Source organism: Myotis brandtii, unplaced genomic scaffold, assembly GCF_000412655.1.
Source record: "Myotis brandtii unplaced genomic scaffold, ASM41265v1 scaffold868, whole genome shotgun sequence".
Lineage (NCBI taxonomy): Eukaryota > Metazoa > Chordata > Mammalia > Chiroptera > Vespertilionidae > Myotis > Myotis brandtii.
In genome coordinates, this window is record NW_005371540.1 from 805,213 (window position 1) to 823,600 (window position 18,388).

General features: G+C 54.3%; 1 protein-coding gene across 1 annotated transcript in view; it reads right to left on the reverse strand.

Moving 5' to 3' along the window:
• PAXIP1 (PAX interacting (with transcription-activation domain) protein 1) overlaps positions 1–18,388 on the reverse strand; it is a 37,397-nt gene that overhangs the window by 2,922 nt on the left and 16,087 nt on the right. The window contains exons 7-17 of the mRNA XM_014532263.1: positions 12,580–12,975; positions 12,142–12,379; positions 11,652–11,746; positions 8,067–8,162; positions 7,195–7,332; positions 6,703–6,824; positions 6,082–6,266; positions 5,203–5,246; positions 3,404–3,474; positions 2,263–2,365; positions 1,287–1,455 (exon numbers count right to left, since the gene is read on the reverse strand). Coding sequence (XP_014387749.1) covers positions 1,287–1,455; positions 2,263–2,365; positions 3,404–3,474; positions 5,203–5,246; positions 6,082–6,266; positions 6,703–6,824; positions 7,195–7,332; positions 8,067–8,162; positions 11,652–11,746; positions 12,142–12,379; positions 12,580–12,975 — 1,657 coding nt within the window. The remainder of the gene's footprint in view (positions 1–1,286; positions 1,456–2,262; positions 2,366–3,403; positions 3,475–5,202; positions 5,247–6,081; positions 6,267–6,702; positions 6,825–7,194; positions 7,333–8,066; positions 8,163–11,651; positions 11,747–12,141; positions 12,380–12,579; positions 12,976–18,388) is intronic.

Sequence of the window (18,388 nt, forward strand, 5' to 3'; positions counted from 1 at the left end):
CAGGCCCCACAGGCAGACGGGCTCCCATCCACCCGCAGGCCCCACAGGCAGACGGGCTCCCATCCACCCGCAGGCCCCACAGGCAGACGGGCTCCCGTCCACCACAGGCCCCCACAGGCAACGGGCTCCCTCTCCCAGACCAGAGCGCATTTAGCCTCCTAAGACACATGGGAAAGCCACGCCCCTCACCACGGCCCCGCCCTCCACACCCTCAGACAGCAAGGGCAGCCGTCCCTGCTGTGCAGTGGCCACAGTGACCTGAGGACACTAGACTCAAGTAGTCAAATGGTACTGATTTACCAAAAACACAGTTCCTTTAAGTACATGGAAGTGCACAGCAATTTATAAAGAAATAGTTTGTTTTTTTATTAGTTCTCACCTAAGGGTGTTTTTATTTTTTTAAGAGAGAGGAAAGGGAGAGAGAAACAGATGTGAGAGAGAAACATTGATTGGCTGTCTCCTATACACACGGCAACCTAGGTATGTGCCCTGACCGGGAGTCAACCCACAGCCTTTTGGTGGATAGGACGATGCTCCAACCAACTGAGCCACCCAGCCAGGGCCAAAGTGACTGTTTACAAAATCAGGTGCTTATACTTGTATATAAGAATTTCTGGATTAACCAATCACACACAACCTTATGTGAGGTGACCAATAAGATGTGTCTCTATTATATGACCTATATCTTTATGGTGCAAGACAGGGCATTCACATCGGACACTATTGTTGCGTTGGTTGTTGTCATTTTCATTTGACAATCTAAAGGAAAAGAGGTCAGGTCCCTGACTAGTCGGGTATGGCATGTTTTAAAAACTCTTGCAGCTCACAGTTAAATATCACTATTTTAAAACAGTGCTTTAAAAATGTGACAACCATTCTTAGCCAGTTTGCTTGCCCGTGGCAAGAGCCATTGAATCACAAAGAAAGGCTGCAGTTTATCGACTGCTGGAAACACAGAATCAAGCCAGCAGCGAATCACAGATAGGCAAGCTGGAAGGAGACAGAATGTCCAAGCAGGGGAGGAATTAGAAAGATGAATTCCGACGAAGGAAAAGGGACAGAGGCCTGCCGGTGGCCGGTCGGAGGCCCAGGTGACGGAGGCACACTGAGTGAAGCATCTAAAACGTCCATTTCCAGGCACAAATGAAGCTGAGCCCCCGAGACTGGAGAGCGCTCACCACGGAGTTAGTGTGTGAGATGGAGACACTGACACTGGAAGTAAAAAGGGGAGATGTTTGCTTTCATTGGGACAAAGACTTTAAAGCTGAGGTGCTGGCGCTGCTCACCAATAAACTTCTGGCACTTTAGGCTCTCGTCCAGCCACTCGGGAGTCACGATGTGCCTTACCACGGACACGGCCGTCAGGAACTTGACCGTGCGCGTCACCTTGCTGGCGATCAGGTGCGTGCACTTGTGCGCAGACTCGGCAATGTCGCCCCCGAGAATGTAGAGCTTCTGAAGGCAGAGACAGAGACAGGAATGAGAGCAGGAGCTGCGTCGTGTGGCCCAGAGCAACACGTCCAGGACGAGACCTAGGGTACAGCTCTCAGCCGCAGACGCACAGCAGCCGGCAGCCCCCCAGCCTGTGGGAGAGGACGGCCCCCTAGCCTGTGGGAGTGAAAGGTGGAGCCCCAGGGCATTTCTGTGGTCGGTTGCACACACACCAGGACCCAACCACATGGCCCTGCAGGCAAGAACGAGGCTCTCCTCACAGCGAGCTGCCTACGCTGAACTGCGTGGCCAGGGGGCACAGGTAAGCTACCATCTCCATTTTAAAAATGATAGCATGGAAACTGACAAGACACAAACATATAAAAAATGGTCTCAATAACTGGACTAAAAAATGAAATTATACTAAGTTTATAACAGTAGCATTTATAATTGCTTCTTTTCTTTAAAAAAATAACAAGTGAAATGTCTGAACACATCACGACACAGGCCTCCTTAGACCCTAGCCAGTCCCCCACAAACCAGGAGAGCCAGTGCCCTTGGCTATTTCAAGAAGTTTATTTGAAATTTTCGTGAAAACACAAACACTCAGCCCCTTGTGGCCTCCAGCCAGGAACTACTGTGAGCGGACGGAGGTCCGCGCAGAGGCCCGGGGGGGAGGACGTCCCTCGCCCGGTGGCCGGGTGACCCTCGGCAGCGTGGCTGTATGAGTGGCTGTGGTCGGTCACCTGAACCCGCCTCCCCGCAGAGAGGAGGCGAGTGTCCTCGGCGGACAGGAAGGACCCCGTGCAGCCCCGCGAGCAGGTGGCTCACCTTGACGTACTGCTGCACCTGCACAGGCTCAAACCCCGTGAACAGCACGGAAGGCGCCAGTTCAGGGGCTAACTTTTTAGTGGGAGGCGGTATGTCTTCAATTCTACAAAACAAACAGAAGCAGAACGAAGGGCGTATTGTTTACTTTTAGAAAGTTCTTTGAAGACGAGGGGCTTGCGTGGCTTTAACGAGCACGACCTGCTGTGAGTGTGCTTTTCCTCAAAGAAAACGCATGAGGGACGGTCCTTCCCTGCCACGGGGCCCACCTGCCCAGACGCCCAGCACGCAGGCCCCCACGGCTCAGGCTCAAGGCCCCTCTGCCTCACGGCCCTCCCTCCCAACTGAAAATGGGTTTAAATTGGCCTGAAAGAGCAGGTGCGCATTCAAGCTGGTCCCATCGCTGGTCCTGCCCACCTCCCCGCAGAGCCAGCGAGGTGTCCCTGCCGCTCCAGCCTGCCCCAACCAGCAGCACAGAGGACCCCCTTTAAATTAAACCTCAGCCTTTTAATTTCCTTAAACTTTCCAAGGCCTATTTTTAGCTCATATTTAATAGAGACAGTCTAGGTAACAAAAAACTTAGGTTTATTTGCAGGAAGGAGGGAGCGCTGAGGAGCAGGGAAAAGAAGAAACTGGTGACGGCAACAGCCCTCCAAGCAGTAAACCATGTCCAGGTAGAGTCTGGGAGGAGAGTTTTCTAGAGTCACGGATGGCAACACGCTGCCTCAATGGGCCAGCGGACGGCACCACTGCCGGGCACTGGCCACCCAGTCACCGAGTGTGCTCACCCTGCCGCCCACCCCACCGCCACCGCCCCGCCCCCCCACTCCCCGAGAGGCTGGGGTGCCACCGTATCCTGGCGGTGCTGGTAAGGTGCTACTTTTGAAGAACAAGATTCAACTGGTTTTTTGGTGTGTGTTTTTCATAAGAAAGAAAACAACAGCCTATTCACCTTTACCTCCAGCAACAAAGTGAGAAACATCGCAATCAAGCTGTGAATCAGTGAGCAGACCCTTTCATGACCTATTCACACTGAAAACGTCAGGAACATCCCCAACTGCCACCAGTTCGGAGCAGCCCTATCAAGCCCCCAGAGCGCAGCGTGACCGTCCTTGTCATGGCCCAGAGGGAGGTGTGAGCATACCTGGCTCTCTTGGAAGAAGGCTGGACGTTCGTTACTTCGTTCTGCTTCAGTTTGGGGGGTGGTCTTACAACCTGGAATTAAAATATGATTTACTTCGATCAACTTCCCAAGTAATGCAGTGGCTTCCAAGAGCTCTGGGTCCTTCAGGTGCAGCCCCCCCCCGCCCCCCCCCGAGACTCCATGAACCTAAACTCTGCCACCTTCTATCCCTTCTCAGAACACTCCCGTTTTCATTGTAAGTATTTCATCTTGCAGCCCACTGGGGATTGGAAAGCACTCAATGCAATTACACCTCATTTTTAAAAACCCAGTATCCCAGAACCAGAAACGCCCCTGAGGGCTCACAGAGCTTGCAGACCCTACAAGGGAAGGAGGCCCTGGTCCCAGCCATGTCCCGTACATGGCCTCTAACGCAGCCACTGTCCCATCACCCCTTCTTCATGTCTTCAATGCAGGGCTTCTTTTAAAAAGACACTCTGAACATCACCTCACTAACCAGAGCTGCACTTCCCACACAGGGTGCCGACCTCTGCCCTCGACCTTGAATATCACTCTCACTAACTGCACACTGCACTTCCCACAGTTAAAGGATCTGAACCACCGAATACACGCAGAGCTTCTCGCAAGACCTGGAACCTCCCAGCTGTTCCAGATGCGGAACCTGCAGGAAGGCTCAACTCCTTAGAAGACAATGACCCTCAACTCTCTACTCCCCAAGGTCAAATTTAATCTCCAAACTCCACTTGCTGGTGGCAAGGACAGAAACAGAATAGGGACCAACCACGGCACAGCGGCCTTCACGGTGTGCAGCCCTAACACTGTTGAAGCCGCAAAGGACCCCGGCCCGACGCCATCTCAGAGCCTATGCCGAGGTTTGGGTGGGAACTGTGGGGACCGTGTTCATTGTAAAAGCCTCTGTAACATTTCTTTCAACCGCCAGAACCCGGAGAATGTCTGCTTTTGCTGCGCATCAGAGCTGGTCACTGTTATGAAAGTCACATGACTAGCAGGTGGTCACAGCAGGAGGGAGCAGCCAGCAGCCCACAGGCTCCCTCAGATCACGTTGTAGCATCGACACCCGCAAGCAGGCCCGGGTGGCACCGCGAGTCCTGGCAAGAGCACTGTCTCCAGTTAGCGGGTGACGTGGCACAAACGCTCACCTCTGCACTGACAGGGTCACGGCAGGAATCAGACAGGACACGACACCCGTGAGGATGACAGAAGGGAATGCACATGCTAACATGTCTGTAAGCCTCAACCTTTCAATCACACTTCTACTGAGAACAGCAAGACTGCCACCCGCCTCAGGCATGAAGTGACTCCCGCTGCCCCCCAGAGAAGCGGCGTGGAGTGATGACAATGGTCACGTGGGAAACTCTGCGAAAGCCAATGCCCGCCCTGGCACTGCCTTCCCAGTGAGGACAGGGCCCACACGGGCAGGGCTGCCCACCCTGAAGCAGCGCATCAGAGACCTCAACCCCCGGACGGCCTGCCTGGACACGAGAACACCGACTGGCGGCCCTGTGACCACGAGACTGGGCCCTGAGGCTCTCGCTGCCACCCCACCCCCACACCGTCTCCTCCCGTCCCTGGTGCCACTGAGGCGCTCACTGCAGCACAGAGTGACTGACGGTGCCACCGTCAACGGGAAAGTAGAACCAGGGACACTACACGTTCCTGACAGGCGACAACAGCCTTCATTGGTTGTCAGACAGGCTGCTGAGAGTGCAATCTGCAAAGGCAAAACCCTCCTGCACCTCATAGCGCTGCGGCAGCCAGGGAAGCCCCACGTGACCTACCGTCAACAGCTCGGCCGACACCTTCAGCGGGACTCTCCATGCATCTAGAGAAGAAACAGTTTCTTTTACCACCAGATGCCGTTCAAACAGCAGAGCCTCTGGAAGAGGGTTCCTGGGGTGGCGATCCCAGACCCCCAGGGACACGGCGGACGCGGAGGACGAGTGGAAGGACTGGGAGTCAGAAAGGCTTTCCTGCGGGGACGAGGGGCGGGTGCTCCGGGATAGCACTCGCCGTCCAGCCCGCTGTGCGTGTCCAGCACGAGGCCACGAGGCCTCGGCACAGCTGTCAGAGTGGGCGCCAGTCCCACTCTGGGACCAGGCTGGCCTCTAATAGACAGCCTGTGACCAGGGGTTCCTGGACGGTGCTGCACTCGGGCACCGGCAGGAAGGGCCGCAATCCTCACAGTGGAAGTCACGGGAGGCAGACGAAGGCTGGAGAACTGTGCCCTGTGAAGGTGCTGAACACGGCACGCCACGCCACGGCCTCTTCGCAAGCCAGTGCCTGGGGCAGAGTGCCCGTTTCTCTGAGTTCAGTTCAGTGATGCAGTAACACTGGGGCGTGACTCCTGCAGTGGGTCCCCACCAGGGGCTGAGGAGCAGCAAGCGTGCATCCCGACCTGACGCAACCAAGTCAACCCCAGGCGACAACACAGCAGACGTGGGCTCTACACATGACACAGGGCACGTGCCAGGGCTGGAGCCTCTCTGGGCCACGCTACCCGCCTGAGACAGACCAGCCAGGCTCCCGCATGTCCTCCCATCTCGAGTGGCCTCTGGGAGAAGGTGGAAGTGCAGAGGAGACAGGAGCAGGACTGATGGCGGAGGAGGGGACAGGAAGGGCGGCACACAGGCCGCTCTACCTCAGTGGGAGCCACTCACCCAGCAGATTGACCACGAGGTGCGGGCTGGGGGCAAAGGGGTCGGGCAGATTGAACGCCGTGTAGCGGCTGCACTGGACCTGCCGCAGAGCCTCGAAGTTCCCCAGCAGAATGTCCCCGAGCCACTGCGCGTTCACGCAGGGGATCCTCCACTCTTTGGCTTTCTCGTACTTTAAACCAGTTGGCCTTTTTTGGTGGAGAGAACACATTGATTAAACGTTAAAGTTGTCTACTGTTCAAATGACTATTTTCAACGAAAGCCGGTAAAAACACCTCGTTTGTCAGGAAGGACAGGGACATCTCAGCAAAGGTGAGGGAGCCCTGCTGGCCAACAGGTGGCATGTTCCTCAGCTTGCCCTGGGCCACGGGACATCACCCACTGTCCACGTCTCCGTGTGCCTGTGACCAACTAAGTAGCTCGCAGCTCACTGACCCGCCCACCTCCTTCAGGTGCTCTGGCTACGCCTGCACACGCGACCATGAGTGTCCCTGTCCTCTTCCACACACTCTGACCTCCACACTCATGTTCCCCAAACTGGCATCGCTGAGGAGCACACAGCTGCGCAGACAGCCCGCGCGCCTGGTGTGTCCAAGGTGCATCAGGGCTCCCAGGTGCGCTTACTCTTTACAGATGAGGACCGTGTTGCTGCGGCACAGATAGCCGGTGTATTTGGCCCCTGCCAGGTAGGCCATTAACTTCAGGTCATCTCTGTCACCGTCAACAAATCCGGTCACAGAAATAATCTAAGGGAAAAAGCAAATACGGTAAAATACGATTTAACACAAGAACTCTTTTTCCACGTTTCAGTTGTTTTATGTGGACGTATGTGTTTTCACTCTTTCTTTGGAATTATGGGCGATACCAGGGCATGTGACTATCAGTCAGTTCTTTGCACCCCTTACTGACTCGTTCTGATGATTTGGGTGGAGAACATACAACTTTTGATAAAGTCCTGCCCAACAGCGGTCACTTCTTGTGCAAGACACGGGGTTTATTTTGGAATTGTAATCAGTGTCAAAGATTTTGCAGAATCAGGCAAACATCCCCTACGTGTGGAAGACACTGACTGGGCCCGAGCCCGACCCCAAGGCCCAAAGACAGACGCGGCCTTACGTGCTGGGAGCAGGGCCTGCCCCCAGGGGGGAAGGCCACGGGGAAGTGCAGGGCGCGGCGCGGGGGCAGCATCTTCTTCCTCTTGAGCACGGTGTTGAGCCAGTGTGCTGTGACGCACCGCTTCCGCTCCCTGAGGGCCTGAGATGGCAACAGGGGGTCAGTGGGCTGTCACTGCAGGGCTACACTAACTGAGGTGGCAAAGCTACAGCCCACACTGGGAATCACAGAGTTCCATGATGTTTAACGCTCAATTCATGAAAAGAACTAATTTTAATGCCACTCGAAACGATGCCAACAAACATGAGTGAGCACCTGCCGTGGAGGTGAAAGCTACAAGTCTTATCACACCTGGGGGCTAACTTCACAGAATGAGGAACATTTATGATCATGAAAATTAAATTCCCCACAAGCACAGAGGGCCCCACATACAACTTAAGAAAAACGGGACTGCGCCCAACAAGAACCCCAGGCAAAGTCCCCAAGTGTGTGTGTGTGTGGGGCGGGGGGCGATCGGGACATGGCTCTACTCTTCAGAACGGCCTGCTGGAGGTCATTATCACTGACGCAGTAATGTGGGTCTGGTACAAACAAGGGCCTCTTTCAGGAAAGAGAGGGAAGCTCTGGGAGGCATGTACAGCCAGGCCCTGGGGACAGTCCCTCAGGAGGAGGGCATCCTGGTGCCACCCACCACATACAGCACCAGAGCTTGAGTGGAAGGCGGCCCGCCCACCCTTAACACCCTGAGCCTCCTTGCTCTCTCCTAGCGCCAGGGCATGAAAGTTACCTCCCACAAAGGGCATGAGAGTCATCCTTAGGGTTAGGTAAGTCCTCCCCAAGCACATCGTCGCCGGCCTGGGGGGCTGTGGACTCACCTGTGCGAACATCCCGCTGACCTGGCTCTCACAGAGCAGGTGTGTGCAGCGGCTGGAGAGCGTGGGGTCCACTGCACCGCCGTGCGCCTGGATGATCTGCACGAGACCAGGCACAGTCAGCGTCACGTGCAGAACAGGGAGAGTTGTAACTCAGTGGTTCTCAACCTTCTGGCCCTTTAAATACAGTTCCTCATGTTGTGACCCAACCATAAAATTATTTTCGTTGCTACTTCATAACTGTAATGTTGCTACTGTTATGAATCGTAATGTAAATATCTGATATGCAGGATGGTCTTAGGCGACCCCTGTGAAAGGGTCGTTCGACCGCCAAAGGGGTCGCGACCCACAGGTTGAGAACCGCTGTTGTAACTCAAACCACACAGCTCTTCAAAGAACCACCATATATTACAGCTTATTGCCCCAAAGCATAGAGGTCCGTGTCAATTATATTCATGGACCTTTCCGCTGAGCCTGATGACGGGAAACAGACTCCACACACAGTCACTCTGACTTCCCAGAGGGAAGGAGAAGAGGGAATGTCTCTTGATCTGATGATCCCGACAGACACTCGGACAAGCTCATTCTGTCGTGGGGCTGCCCTGTGCATGGTAGGGGTTGGTGGCACCCCGACCTCTACCCATGGGGTACCAGCAGTATTCCCCCAGTTGTGACAGCTAAAAATGTCTACAGAGCCCTGGTCAGCATGCTCCATGGTTAGAACACCGGCCCTCGGACTAAAAGGTCACAGGTTCAATTCCCGGTCAAGGGCATGTACCTGGCTGGGTTGCAAGTTTGATTCCTGGTTGGGGCATGTGTGGGAGGCAACCAATCGACGTGTCTCTCTCACATCGATGTTTCTCCCCCACCCCTTCCACTCTCTCTAAAATCAATAAAAAAAAAAAATCTTCAAGTGAGGATTAACAAAACAAAAAATGTTTGCAGACACTGCCAAGTGTCTCCAGGGGCGCGGAGTCACCAGTAAGAACCATTATTCTAAAGGGGGAGTAGGGACGGAATCAGAAAGAAGTTAGCGAATACCAAATCTATTTCTTTATTTAATATTTTTTAGATTGATTTTTTGATAGAAAGGGAGAGGGAGGGATAAAAACACTGCTGAGAGAGGCACATCAATCAGCTGCCTGCTGCACGCCCCCTCCTGGGGATCAAGCCTGCAACCCGGGCATGTGCCCTGACCGGGAATCAAATCCAGGACCTCTTGGTCCATGGGGCAAAGCTCAATCACTGAGCCACACCAGCCGGGCACCAAAATTTATTTTTAAAAACAGATTCAGCTTTTGGGACGAGGGAACTGCTCTGTACCCCGGCTGTGGTGGTTACAAGGCCCTCAGCTTTTGTCAACACTCAAAGATCTGCTGCAGCTAAGAGGGCTGCCCCACAGGACACTCTGCTTCACTTCCTATTTCTGAAATTTAGTTATTTTACTATACTAATTCACGCAGTTTAATAAGGCACATGACAGAAAGTCCGTTTCCCATGCACAGCACCCACGTCACACTGATAATGAATGACCAATGTGCTCTAATAGGGTTTGTGCTGTCTTCATGTCAGAAGACGTCACCCCTCTACCGACAATGGAGGCTGCCTCCTGCCCCCATCTCCTTCCCTCCCCGCACCCCCCACAGCCTCCAAGTCCAGAACCTAGAGTCCCTCTGTGGTGCCGAGTCCTCGCCTGCAGCAGCTGCCGCCTCCCTGCTCACCCACTTGCCTATCTTAGTTTCCTCTTTCATGCCCAACTCCTCAAAGTTAAGGGATGGTTTTAAATGTGTCCCCACACGCTCTTTCCCACCTGGACCTGGTTCCCGCAGTCAGCGTGGAACTGACCCGTGGGACTCATGATGAAGCTAGGACACTGGGCTCCACCTGCCGCCCCAGGTGACAGCCGGGAGCAGCGCAGCGACCTGAGGCCGCGTCATCTCCTGGCACCGTGTTCCTGGATCACCGTCCTGTCCCGCGTCCTCGTCGTCTAATCTACTTGGGATCCCCTTCCCACCCGGTCAGGCCCCATTCCCGGCTGCCCGTCTTCCCAGAACAAGCACGTGGGAGGTATGCTGCTTGACTGTGAAGTCAGAACACCTTATCCCACCGTCGCCTTCGACCGGCTGGCTCTGCACTGCTCCAGCTGGAAATCGCCCCGTCTCCGTCTCCTGGCAGCGCCCTCAGACTCCCCCAGCTCCGTCAGTCCAAAGAGCTCTCTGCTTCTCACCTCCCAACTGCTCCACAGCATTCTCCTCTCCTTCGTCTGGACACGCTCTCCAGCTGGGAGCTGTATTTTTTAACGATGTTCTTGCCCTCACTTCCTTTTCCCAAACTGCTCTTATTAAACAGTGGGCCTCTTGGACGATCTTGGAACCTTAAAACTTGTGTCATAGCACGTGGATAAGGAAGATGTGCCCTGGCCTTTGCAGCCGCCTCCCCGCTAACCCCCCACCTTTCCTCTTGGACGCCCCACCCCACTCTGAGGACTGTGCACTTTCCTACGGCCCGTTCCTCCCTTTCTGCAGCTGTATGCCTGCCTGTGCTGCAGCCCGCCCCCCTCCGCCCCCGCCCCATGGCTCTCCCTGCACCTCCTCGCAGTCTGTCAATGTGGCTGTCTCTCCAACTGCTTTAGTTTCCTCGGTCTGTTTGTTCATCAGTACCCCCTAGGTCCTGCCACATGCCTGGGACACTGCAGGGCCTAAACACTACCATTGCTCATGGGGAGCAAATGCAACATGTTTCTGGAGCCACTTCAACTCATCTTCCAAAAAGTTTCCAGCTCAGTTCTGATTTGTGGCATTGCAAAACAGTCACTTTCTCTCCTTCAAAGGCCACAGTGCAACACAACAGATGGGCTGCAGCCCACAGCTTAGTAAGGCACATGACAGAAAACCGTTTCCCACGCACAGCACCCACGTCACACTGACAATGACCAATGCGCTCTAACACCTGCAACACGATAAACGGGCTGCAGCCCACAGCGCAGCGCTCGCCTCGCCCGGAGCCAGGATTCTCCAGACCAGTGGTTCTCAGCCTTGGCTGCACATGAGAACCACCTGGAAATCTTTTTAAAATCCTGATTTCTGGGCCTCATCCTCCGGAAATTCTGTTTCTTTGTTATGGGGTGGGGCCACAACATTAGTAACAAAGAAACAGAATTTCCGGAGGATGAGGCCAGTAATCAGGATTTTAAAAAGATTCCCAAGTGATTCTAATGTGCAGCCAAGGTTGAGAACCACTGTTCTAGAGCCTCTGCAGATGGAAGTGGTCAAGGCAGAGAGGCTGACAGGCCCGATCCCATGTCACCACAACCTGATCTTCATCCCACACCCCTAGTTATAGAGACAAGTCATGCCCCTTAGGAGCCCAAAGTGGAGAACACCCTAGGAATGAGAAAGCCAGCAATCCCCCTTATAGCTAAGCCAACTGCAGCCCAGAAAAGTGACCTGCCCAGGCCGAGAATGCGAACGCCAAAGCCGAAAACACACTCGGAGCACAGCAGGAGCTCAGTGAGGGCGGCCAGAGGAAGGCCGCTGGGGAGGGAGCACCGTCCGGTGCAAAGCTCGCTTCTCCCAGGCACAGCCTCACCCTTTTCCAGGTGGCCAGCAGCTGTTTATCGGACATCTGCTCTGGGTAATCCGCAATGGCAAACACACACCCCAGCAAGAAGCCTTCTTCTGGAACTAGAATAGAATCGTACGGGAAAAACACAATTAAAGCCCATGAATACGTGTGCACAGAAACGTAAGAAGCCCGTCTTGCTGAGTTCCACTTGAAATTACGAAGTGCGTCACGATGACCTGGACGGTTTACCCGGGCACTGAATGCTCTGAGGCAGTCCCGGTGGCAGCCTGGAGCTCTAAGGACACCAAAGTTCATGTGCGTGTCTGACGTCCTGACTACAGAGACAGTGTGCCTGCTCCACCACCAGCTCTAGCTTTTGTCAGGGCCGATGCACAGCCCCATTTTGTAAGCATTATTTTGATGTGAACCCTTACCCACCCTCAAGCACTCTCCAAGCATCTATGCAAGTGCAAGACTTTCAGGAGAAAGAAACAAACACATCAACATTACTAACTCTCCACTGCTGGGTCGTGTCCGAAGAGCGGCTGCTGAGGCTGCTGCTGAGGCAGGTGAGGCTGCTGAGGCAGGTGAGGCTGCTGGGGCAGGTGAGGCTGCTGGGGCAGGTGTGGCTGCTGGGGCAGGTGTGGCTGCTGAGGCTGCAGGGGCGGAGCCTGGTGCTGCGAAGCCTGGTGCTGCAGCACCTGCGGCGTCTGACTCAGGTGCTGTGCTGCGTGCGTCTGCATCTGCTGCTGGTGGTCTGCTGAGGCAGGTGAGGCTGCTGAGGCAGATGAGGCTGCTGGGGCAGGTGAGGCTGCTGGGGCAGGTGTGGCTGCTGGGGCAGGTGTGGCTGCTGAGGCTGCAGGGGCGGAGCCTGGTGCTGCGAAGCCTGGTGCTGCAGCACCTGCGGCGTCTGACTCAGGTGCTGTGCTGCGTGCGTCTGCATCTGCTGCTGGTGGTGCAGGCGCTGCAGCTGCTGCTGCTGTAACTGTGCCAGCTGTTGCTGCTGCAGCTGGTGCAGCTGGTGCTGCAGGGCATGCTGCTGCTGCAGGGGCTGGAGCTGCTGCGGGCGGTGAGGCTGCGGCTGTGGGAACGGGTGAGGAGGGACTGGCTGGGGCTGCGGGAACGAGTGTGGCGGCTGCTGTGGAATCTGCGGTGGCTGCTGAAGCTGCATGATCTGCTGGGGTGGCAGGTGCAGGACGGGGTGCTGCGGCGGCTGCTGGGACAACTGTGGTTCCGGAGGCACTTTCACTTGGCTGAAGAGCACTGCATTGGTGTTCGCGTGGCCCTGTTGGCTGTGATTCACCTGCTGCTCAATATGTTTTGTAGGTGCTGAAAGGGACTGTAAGATCTAGAAAACAAGAAAAAGACAGTCACCCACCATTCCTGAAACGTATTAATATCAACTAAGAACGACAGTGTATTTATTTACATGGCCCTTTAATATTCACCTAACTGGCAACAAGCTGCAAACGAGTGGAAGTCTCAAGAACACGGCCTTTTCCTTTGTATTTATTTAAAAAACATCACCAACGTCAATAAAGTACCGTATTTTTCCGTGTATAAGACGCACCCATGTATAAGATGCCCCCCACTTTTCCAACCCAAAATTAAGAAATCAATATTTTAAACATTTTGCTGGTTTTCCTCTTAAGGCCTTCTTCCTTTTTGGCATCTTAAGGAGTTGTTCTTCCTGTTTTCTCCACTGTCTGATCATACACTCACTGGGAGGACCAAACTGTCTCTCTGCAGCTCTATGGCCATGCTCTTTGCACAGCTGATCACATTCAGTTTGAATTCTGCAGAGTAAGACGGTCGCTTACCGGTTTTTACCTTTTTATTTCTGACATCTTTATGGGCTCAGAACGCTCAGGTCCCTGTTGCGCTCTCCACCTCCAATTACAGCATCAGCTGACGTCAGTTAACAATAAGGCTCATGATTGGAGGAGGCTTGTTTGACAAGGTATGGGCAGCTGTGCACCCTCACGGCTCCCTCCTCAGCTGACTTCCGTGTATAAGATGCCCCTTGATTTTCAGTCTAACGATTTCAGAAAAAAAATAGCATCTTATGAACGGAAAAATACGGTATGTGAAGTCACCCAGAGCTAAAACTGAGCAGGTAAACGAATAAGCTACAGAACTGAAGCTGACAAACCTAAGCCCCACCTGGCAGATATGTTTACAGAGCCCAGCCTGAGGGCAGCAAACACAAGGCAGAGGGGAAGCGGTGCTCTTCTCGGGCCGCTGGCCAGGCTGCCCCGACCTTCCCTAACTGAGCAAGGCTCAGGCACCCCAGCCAGACTCAGCCTCCCCCACACCTCCTTCCCACAGCTGCCGACAAAGAAGGGGTCCCCTGAGAGTCGGACATGACCACCACCTCCCCGTGAGAGCACCGGACGAGCCTCCCCAGACCGCAGCCCCCCATCAGGATGCCAGCCTCTCATCTGCGGTCACTGCTCTGAGGGAGAGAAAAACACCGGCAGCTTGTTTAAATGGTCAGCCTTCCCCCAATGCCCTGGAGCTTTAGATGGCCGAATGCTCCTGACCAGAGGGGACCCCCTCCCCCCCCAAGGCCAGGCCACCTCTCAGGTTCACGCTGCCTAGTACTGTGACAGCTGAGGGCTCTGGATACACCGGGACGGGGAGAGGGGGCGCGGGTAGGAGCGGCCCCCAGCCAGTGGCGGGCAGGTGACTGGTGTCCTCCCAGTGCTGAACAGAACAAAAGAAACACATCACGCATGGACTGTCCCAATGTGCTCAGCTTCTTGTGGTCAACGGGAACCAGTAACCAGAGCGCCACGAAAATGACAACTATGTTTCAGCGCGTATCTCCCACTTCACGGACTCCAAACGTCAAGTTCTATAACTTGCAAGGGTGACAGCTCTGGATTTAGTGATGAAATGACTGCGTTTCAACCAGAACTAAGTCCAACTCCAGAGCTGGGGGCCTGTGTTTGGAAATCACCTCACAGGTAAGACACCCCCAGAAGGAGATTCTCTTGGCTCAGTGGTTGAATGTTGACCTATGAACCAGGAGGTCATGGTTCAATTCCTGGTCAGGGCACAGGCCCGGGTTGTGGGCTCTATCCCCAGTAGGGGGCATGCAGAAGGCAGCCGATCAATGACTCTCTTTCATCAATGATGTGTCTATCTCTCCCTCTTCCTTTCTCTCTGAAATCAATTTTAAAATATTTAATAATAATAAAAAAGCCCCTGCTGAGCTCTCAACAGAAAACAGCGAAAGAGGATGTAGAAGCAGGACCGCCATCTTCTCTGTGCGCACAGGTGTCACCGGCACTCAGCAGGGGCGGGGCCTGACCCTGAGCTCGGCCGCGGCCAGCACAGCAGTGCCACAGGAAGGCGGGCAGCGTGGAGGGACACCTGCTTGTGCCTGCAGATCAGCAGGGAGCGTCCCCACCACTGGGCAGGGCAGTGGCCACATCTGGGAGTTTGTCGTTCTGCAGCCTTTGGTGCCTTTGAGGTGTTTTATTTGGTGCATGTATTTTCGCCCTCAGAAGTAACACCCTTGTTGGGTAACTGATGGCTATCAAGGAAATAAACGCCGTCAGGCACATCGGAAAGCACTGAAACAGCGGGCTGCCCCCTGCCACCTGCACCCCAACCCCAGACCTAAGTGGACCTTCACGAATGGAGCTTGTCAGGAGGGCCTGCTGGGATGCCCAGAGCCAGAGGCTGGTCCCTCCTCCGCTCTGACTTCCCAGAGCAGCCAGGACGGGCGGGGTTGGCCCCATGAAGAGGGCCACCATCTGAGGGGCCGAGGAGGCTGCGGGTGAGAGCAGAGCTGGGAGGGGGTACAGAAGGCATTGGAGCCGTGCACGGGTAGCCAGCGGTGCCAGACGCCACTGAGAACACCCTGTACCCACAGGCTCCATCTCCTACTCGGGTGGACACGAGGGAAAAAGACAGACTTTCCACTGCTTGATATCATAACCTGCCACACTGCCAACAATTTTAATAATGTCAAGAATTTTCCGGATGTAACTGCCAGTCTTTATTTAAATCACTTAATATAGAAGGCATTATGCTACATGCCACATGGCTCCTAACCATTAAAAATGTGCAATTTAAACAGGATTTTGATGGTTAGCCATGTTTCCTCAACTCCCTGATCCAATTTTATATTAAATATGTCTTGTATCTCTAACATGTCAGAAATTCATTTTCTTCACATCCAGCAGCAAAATGACCTAATATTCCTACATTGCTGAAAAACTCAGATTCTCTGCCACCGGCGTCGGTGATCAAACCTCGCACAGCCTGGACGGCCTTTCTGGTGTCCCCTTAGGGAAGGCATCCAGCCAGTGAGTTGTCCCTTAACATCCTACCTGCAGAGATGTGCCCAAAGTCGTTGCTGAGTCACTTCATTAAAATGACAACACTTATCTCTACGTCCAAATATAAATGTAGGAAACGTGGGACCCACCGCCTGTGAGAACACGTTTCTGCCCGACTTCACAGACTACTTCCCCTCCGAGTCCCTGCCCTGAAGGGAGAAAGTGGCACTTCCTCAGCGCCAGGGGCACTGCAGCTCTCCCGCTTCCACACCAGCCCTGAGGACGCCCCTCAGGCACATCCTGCCTCTCCAGCCCAGCCCAGCCCCCAGCCTCCCCCCACAACCCTCAGGTTCACCTCGTCCCCCACCCCCAGGCTGCCTCTGGCCACCACTCTGCTCTCCCCAAGCCCCTGTGCCCAGCCCGCTCAGGGGCCTTCCCAATGCCCCAAGCCCTTCACTCCCAGCTCAGCGCCATCGGGACAGCGGGCCCTACTCCCGTCCCCTTAGCCGCTCACTCCAGTCACCCTCCAGCGCCCAGGGCCCAGGCAGGTGCACACAGTGGGGTGGGATGGTGGGATGGGACAGCGGGCGGGAACAGACAGAGCATGGGAACCGCACCGCAGGAGCCCTGGGTCCGAAAGGGCAGCAGCTGCTCAGCCAGGAGGATGTCAGCAGCCAGATGTGAGCGCCACGCAGCTCCATCCCACCGCTGTCCAGACAGGCCCAAGAGCCCCTCTTCAGGGAGAAGCTCATGACTTAGGCAAATAAATAACATTTTTAAAAAATTATTTGGACCAAACTAAATGTGTCAGGCAGAATGTGACCTGCCAGCAAAGTCACTATATCTCCAAAACTGCTAGTGGAGAGTAGATGATAATGGAAGCAAGATTGGAGTGACTTAAGGAATGTAGGATGAGCCAAAGAGTGCAAATGGGTTCTAGCAACTAAAAAAGGCAAGAAAATTGATTCTCCCCCAAAGTTTCTAGAATAAATGCTTTCCTGGAAAAAAAAAAAATTGCCAGTGGAACATGTGAGCTCTGAACACACCTGCTCGCCCCCCTGCCTGGCCCGGTTCAAGGGGGGCACCTGCTTTATTTACCCTGAGCACGGTCACCATGGCCACCTGCCAGCAGGGCCCTAACCAGGGCAGCAGTGCGGGCCCGGAGTCTCTATCCACAGCTCCAGACCCGTTACCCTCCTCAAACCCGTGGCCCCACCTTGCCTCGCTCCCAGGAACTCCGGAGCCCGCCTCCCAGCACCCCGAGAATCACACACTATCCATTACCCAGGGAGGGAGGGAGGGAAAGGACATTTTTCAATGCATGTCTAACCAATACAGACTTCAAACCCACCACCGCTATCATGGCTGTGGCCCTGTGATTTCTAACAGGAAGTGTGTATCTGGCAGCCGAACCGAGCCCCAGGCCTCCTTAGAGACCGCACTCCTCGCGTGGGCCACGCAGACCCACTCGCTCGCTCACGTCCCTGAGTTCCGGTTTTCCTGACTTCCTGCTCTTACAGCCCAGTGAATTCATGGTCCTTCCATCTTCACAGGTGTGGATCCTTGGCGAGAACTCTCTCCCCGGCTTCCGGGGCTGAAGCCCTGCTTACGGCACCTCCTCCTGAGGTCCCCCTGACCACCACACCCATAGCAGCCTTCACCCCAGCTGTTAGTGTGGCCCCCTTACTGTCTCAACACCCAGACCCACCGGAAGCCCTTCTGCTCAGAGCTGTCTGCTGTCTGTCTGTCTTCACCTAAAACAAGAGCAGGGGACTTGTCTGTCTCGTTTACCATTTGTCTCCGTGCTCACAGAAAGGCAAGCAGGCCTGCTATACCTCCCAACTACCTCTGTGTTAAACTGAAAACATCTACTAAAACTCTTAAGGTCCAGTCTGTACCAACAAGCTCCAATCACAAAACTGTAAACAGAGATGAAGGCCCTTTGAGGAGTGGAGGGGAGGATGCTGTTACTCATCCAGGTGAAGAGCAGCTGGCAGAGTTCACCCCTTTTGTGGCCCAGCGAACCTCAAGCCAAATAGGAGACCTTTCCTGCAGGAGAGCGGGCACCCGAGCCTGGTCCTGTCGGCCGGGTGGGGCCTTCGCCTCCACGCACGCCTGACACTGAAATACATACACACACACAACAGACTCAAGTTCTCACACAAGTACATACTGCAAGTGTGCCAATTGTTCTGCAAAAGCAAAAATGATAAATGACACTGCAACAGACTGAGATCCAATTAGAAAATCCCAGATTTACATTTTTGTTTTAAAGGAGTGACTTATGTAAGTCAGAGAAAGACAAATACCTTATGATTTCACTTATGTGGAATCTAAAGAACAAAACAAACATGGAGGGGTCAATGTGGGGGGGGGACGACTCTGTAATACTTTCAACAATAAAGGTAAGTTTTTAAAAAAACAAAACAAATGAGAAACAAACTCACAGACACAGAGAACAGACTGAAG